The 6,000-nt window shown below is 36.2% G+C and overlaps 1 protein-coding gene across 3 annotated transcripts; it reads left to right on the top strand.

Annotated features, from left to right (window-relative positions):
• The first annotated feature begins 568 nt into the window (after window positions 1-568).
• Window positions 569-3,423, top strand: LOC103331019 (uncharacterized). Of its 3 annotated transcripts, none has more exons than XM_089053519.1 (4): window positions 569-743; window positions 1,356-1,439; window positions 2,025-2,389; window positions 2,804-3,423. In XM_089053519.1, the coding sequence occupies exons 3-4, from the start codon at window positions 2,057-2,059 to the stop codon at window positions 3,272-3,274; spliced, it is 804 nt and encodes a 267-aa protein (XP_088909645.1). In that variant the 5' UTR covers window positions 569-743; window positions 1,356-1,439; window positions 2,025-2,056; the 3' UTR covers window positions 3,275-3,423. The 3 variants fall into 3 exon arrangements, with proteins under 3 accessions (XP_088909645.1, XP_088909644.1, XP_088909643.1); XM_089053518.1 differs by lacking the exon at window positions 1,356-1,439 and adding an exon at window positions 1,242-1,293 and having other exon boundaries at window positions 569-745; XM_089053517.1 differs by lacking the exon at window positions 1,356-1,439.
• The last annotated feature ends 2,577 nt before the right edge of the window (window positions 3,424-6,000 follow it).

The raw sequence follows: 6,000 nt of genomic DNA, 5'->3' as shown, positions 1-6,000 counted from the left end.
GTTCCAAATTGGTGGCAAATGGGTCTGAGGCATTGAAGATGTGAAAATGGATTCATTTGACGATTATATCCTTGGATTTAGCAGTTTATTTAAGATTACCAATATTAATGTTAGGGATCATGGGTGCCACAAAAAAAACTTTAAGGATGTAATCTGATAGTTTCATAAATGTTAAGCACGTTTTGTGATAAAAAGCGTTTTTTTTTTCCTTTTTTACGGAACCCCTTAATTATAATTGAAAACCCGCTAAAAATATGACTTTTTTTAAAAAAAATTTCCGTTCTCCATTTGGAGGAATTAAAAATTACATAGAATTCTAAAATGACGGAATTTAGATTTCCATCATTTCAATTTTTGGCAATTGAAGATTTTAGTGTTTGGATTTTATGTATGTCGAATTTGTAAATAATAGAATTTTGTAAACGATACTATAGAAATTGTAAAATGATGTCTATTTTAGTGGAAATTAAACTTAAAAATTTGATACTCTAATTTCTACAATTTTTTTCATGCATTATTTAATAAATTTTTGCCAAACAAGGAATTATCAACTTATCCTCTTAAATTCCTTTAGACCAGAACGTTATCATCACTTCTCTCTCGCTTTCGCTCTCCCTCTTCCTCTCTCACAATTTTAGGATTCTCTCTCACTGGACCATTCAAGAGCTCAGCTCCTTGTTCGCTAGAAGACTATTGCTCGAGCCCTATTACTTCAAAGTTGAATGCTCAGTGACAGTCCCAAGGTGCGATTCTCTAAAGCTCTAACACCCAATGTTGATTATGAGTTTTCTTATAGTTTAGAATCATGTTCCCTACTGCATTCATGTGGTTTGAGGCCTCATTGTCTTCTATTCTTGATTTATACGGCACATTATTTTCGTTCAAATTCAGAAAAATTGATATCGTTAACTATTTTTATCGATTTATTTAAATATCCATTGTTTCAAGCTCGATCTCTGTACGTCTTGGATTCAGTGTTCAGTTCTGAATCGGATTTCAATATTGGAGCTCCTGTAGAAACTGATGTGAAAAAAGAGTAAACTGTAATATTTTGAACTGAAGTGTAAAGTTTAGAAACTTCAATGGGTACGGCCTACCCTTTCAAGGTGTTATATGGTGATAGATTACATGATGCATGGCTCTTATTTAGTTATAACTGCTCTCCTGTAAATTCCAATATATTTTTGTAACTGCAAAAAAAAGTATTCGATATGTTTCTTCTTGCTTTTTGGTTTCTCGGTTTTGGCTTTTCATTTATTGTGTTGGGAGCTGCTGTTTGGAAGATCTTTGGAGGTATGCTTTCCAATTTACGAACTCTTTTACACATTTGTATTGAAATTGGACGTTGTATTCAGTTGGTTGATGCAGGGATATACAATGTAATGGTGAATGGGTTTGTTGTTGGGAATACTTGGAGGTCGAGCTGTAGTTTTGGACAGGTTTTAGTGATAGCGTTGTCTTGGTCATTAATTAGAATTGTTATCAAGTTCAATTATATTATGGTGTAATGGAATAAAATTTACCGCATACTGTCTTTCCATGCTTTGATGGTGTATGGAATCTTGAATTATGCATGTTAGTATAACTAAGTTGGTACGCTTAGCTGTTGATTCAGTGAAACTCTACTTCTCTGTTCGAGTTTAGTTGTGTTAGAAATTATATTAATAATATAGTATTAATCAGAGGTTGTGCCTTCTGTCTTCTTCTTTTTTTCTTTGGTAATGGTTGCTTCCTCACAAATATTTTGCTACTCATCCTTCATAAGTGATAACAACAATAGACATAGGAGTGTCCTACTTTACATAGTACTTCTTACAATGTTTTTATATACCTTGAAATTTGTTTTCTTCTTCTAATTCTAATAGTGTAGATGTGATGAGAATTGATAAATCTCATACCTTCATAAAGAATTTACTATTTTATCAGCTTATTCATCCCAAAATTTAATTCACAAAAGGAGAGGAAAGTGTTTATCTGCTGGCATTTATATTTCCTAACAGCGTATTTGTCTGTGTTCGTTACAGAACTCTAGGGAGAGAAATCAAAGGCTAGTTACATGGTAGTCACCACAATGTTGACATATATTTTCCCACCACCTCCTTCTCTTTTCGTCACAGCAATGACAGTGATTAGCTTCACATCATCCGCTAATCTTGGGCTTTCGGAGCTAAGGGGAAAGCACTTACACTATTCGAAGTTCTGGAATTCTGGTTCTAAAACCTCTGCTGCAAAGAAAATTAAACTATCTAGTAGAACAGGCATGCTAATAGCTTATAATCCGGCATTTCTTGCTGGTGTCGCATCATTTGTGCTTTATCCTCAAGAGAATATCAGAATCTTGTTGCTTTGTTCAGTCCTAACCATTCATTTTTTCAAAAGGATTTTTGAGGTACGACTCTACCCTCATCTTTTCTCTGATTTCTTGATTATGTATTCTTCAGTGATCTTCAAATTGGAACTAGTTGCCATCTGTTTACTATCTGGTTATACCAACTAGTGATTTTGCTTACTGAGCATTTCTACAAGTTTAATCACTTGACTATTCAAATTCTAAAACCTCTTACTGAGCATATGTAAACTGCTTAGCTTGTGGGCTTTTCCTTTATATCCATTTTCATGTTAGAGATTTACTTTTATGTGTTTTAATTCAAATAAATAAGTAAGATAGAATACAAGAACATTTCAACGGGGGAAGGTTTAAGCAACTACATGCAAACAACAGTTACTCTATGATTCAAACTCAGAATTTTGTTAATTTTTCTGATGCTTCTCATTCGAAAATATGTTTTTCCATGTTTCATAGGTTCTGTTTGTTCACAACTATAGTGGAGGGATGAATCTTGATGTTGTGTCGGCCATCTCTCTCAGTTATTTTCTGTCTACTGCAGCTGTGACTTATGCTCAATACTTAGCACAAGGGTTTCCGGAGCCATCAGTTGATTTGAAGTACCTTGGATGTCTGCTGTTTCTAATAGGGATCTCTGGCAATTTCTATCATCACTACCTTCTTTCTAAAATTCGGTCAAGGGGTGACAAGGATTATAAGATTCCCAAAGGCGGTTTGTTTGGACTAGTGATATGCCCCCACTATCTTTTTGAAATCGTAGAATTTGTGGGGATTTCTTTTATTTCTCAAACTCTGTATGCATTCTCCTTCACCATAGGGTCAGCTTTATACTTGATTGGAAGGAGCTGTGCTACGAGAAGATGGTATCTTTCCAAGTTTGATCATTTTCCCAAAAATGTCAAGGCTCTCATTCCATTTGTTTTATAGATGTTTTGAATTCAAAAGTGTACTACAGATTATGTATAATCAGTCTAGTGAGCATGTGCTGAATAACCCAAGGCATTTCTACTTGGCTACTGGATCTTTAAACTATTCTCTCGCTGAGTGATCCAGAAGTATTTTTATTATTCTGCTTATTTCTGAATGTGGTTCATACAACAATGATCAAATGTACATTTAATGTAGTTTGGTACTCAGTGGATATTGTAACAATATTTAGAATGATCTATGACTAGTAAAGAATTTTCAGAATTTAGTTTACAAATGTCAAATAATTAGTCACAAAATTACAGGACTAGTTTCTTGATTGCAGGGATGTCGTTGGATCTAATCCAACGACTCTAAGAAGACCACTTGTAAGCTAAAGACTTGTACTGGAATCATCCTCTCACCTTGCTCAGTATGTCTCTCCCTCCATCCAAAGCAAGTTCTTCTCTTTCACGAAGTGCACATCTCCCATTCCCCTTCCTGTTTCATTTTTCTAGTTTGAACATTCAGTCCTCCCCTTGTGAGAAAAGCATTATATACCAAATCTTTTGGGAAATAGCACTTATTGCCACTGCTTTCCTAATTTTATCTGGAAATACTACCTTTCCGCACACATTTTGCGAATAGAATCGATAAATACATACTTATTGCCCACTTATTGGCTAGATAACACTTTTGGTCAGTTTTTGTTCTCTCTTAGCTCTCTCAATTCTCAGTTCTCTCTCTCTCTCTCTTCCTCTCTCTCTCTTGCCGTTGTATCCCTCTCGCCCAGCTCTCTCTAGCTCTCGCAGCTGGTTCTCTCCTAGCGCTCTTTGTTCTAAATTGTCCCCATCTCTTTATTCTAAATCGCGAAACACACATCCCCCTCCCCGCCCTTCCTCCCCATCTCCTAGGTATGTCTTTCGAATAGCGTAAGGTCGCAGCTGCTTGCTCAACTCCATCGCCAACCTCTAATAGGTAGTCTTGATGGTCATTTTCTTAATTTCTGTGGATTTTTGTTAAATTGGTTTTACTTTGATTGCTTGTGGTGGGTGACACGATGTGAATGTGTTGCCTTCGTTTTCCCTTCGCATGATAGTATTGTTAGGGTTGGGTGTCAATTTATTTTGAATGTCTAAATTGAAGGTAGTCTGAAATGGATGTCTGCATATTGTATGTATATTGACCTAATATTGCTACCTTATTGTATGTATTTTGCGTCTGTTGGTGCTCAAAAGTGCGTCACTTGTTTGTTTATTCTGCGATTGTAACCTTATATTGTCTATATATTGCATAACAACGACGGGCCACTGTTATACCTCTATAAGGAGAAAGTATAGATCTGTTTACATATCGAGCTGTACGAAATAGCTCAACTAAACAATATAAACAAGAAGTATGCTAATGATGACAACAACTCCAAAACAAAAGCACAATTTGAAAACCAAATTAGAAGTACATCCCTAGTGGTATTGATTAGATGTACTACCAAAATTTAGTTTCAAAAAATGAAAATTGATGCATATTTCTACTCCGAAATGAGTACAATTTATCTGCCATGTCTACAAAATGGATACAGTTTATCTATCATGTCTACAAAATGAATACAGTTTATGTGCCATGTAAGGCAATTAGCCATTGCCACCGACTATACAATATTTCTATCACCATGTACAACATGGCCGCAGACCATGTAAATGATTTCACGTTGCTACATAGAATAACTAAAGCAAATAGCTCTATCAACCTCGATGGATCACCATATAAAGCAGCTCCACCAAAGCTTCCATTTCTGCATATTCATATAAAGGATAAACTGAAATAATTAAATTCAAACTGAATTCCCAAGTGATAAGTGAAGACTGAAATCAATTGAGAAACATTATCACATTTACCTCATATATACTCCTTCCCCCTGAAAGCCTATATCGCAAGCTTCAGTCGATAATAGGTGATCATGGATGGGTCAACTTTATCCAAAGAAATGTCGGCATTGAGATACTCGATGAATTTGACTGTCATGATTCTGCAAGAAATGTCAGGCCAATAAGTTCATAAATTAGAACTGCACTTATTTTCAATACCGATAAACTCCACTAAATTAATATAGTTTAACCATCACATTGTTGCGGCACATCTCCAATGCTGCAAATTGTGAATGTATTAAACTTGGACATCTTCATCCCCTTTTGCTTCACCTCTTCAACCTCAGAAGCTTCATAAAAGTGCATATCGTACAACACCCGTGCTAGAGTAGCACTAATAGACTCAAGATATTTGACCAGCTTGAAATTTGAGGTGAAAGCAATATAGGAGACATACATAGTCGCAATATGTCTCACGAAGTCGATTTCTACTACCACCTAATGGCACCCTTGAAGATTATACGGGAAATACACCTTCCGGACTTTGCTCCGTGGTTGCGCATACCCATGTTGCCATGTATTGTGCACAAAGTGATCTATCTTTTTTAGGTACCTAGGTGGAAGGTTAATGGTTTTTGGAGCAGCTGCCTTCTTCGATACTCGTTTCTTTATAGGCGGTCTTACCGGCTTTAAAAATTACTGCAAACAATTTTGAAGGCGCATTTCATAATGATTTAACCAATGCAAATGAAGCAATGAATTTAACTGTTGGTCCGTCTCAAATCTCGCGGCCTAGGGCTCTAGGCCGAGGGGATGTGCGTCAACACGTGACGCCCTTCTTTTGGATGCGGTGCGGTTGTGCGCGGGCGTGCCAGCACGGTC

The sequence above is a fragment of the Prunus mume genome, linkage group LG5 (genome assembly GCF_029339155.1).
Source record: "Prunus mume cultivar Tortuosa linkage group LG5, ASM2933915v1, whole genome shotgun sequence".
Lineage (NCBI taxonomy): Eukaryota > Viridiplantae > Streptophyta > Magnoliopsida > Rosales > Rosaceae > Prunus > Prunus mume.
Note: the sequence above shows the minus strand (reverse complement) of the source record. Positions and strands in the feature narration are given on the sequence as shown.

Coding starts and splice junctions, on each gene's coding strand:
- LOC103331019 (XM_089053517.1), top strand. CDS start 2,057: ATGGTAGTCACCACAATGTTGACATATATTTTCCCACCACCTCCTTCT. Junction 2,390..2,803: donor TTTTCAAAAGGATTTTTGAG/GTACGACTCTAC, acceptor CATGTTTCATAG/GTTCTGTTTGTTCACAACTA.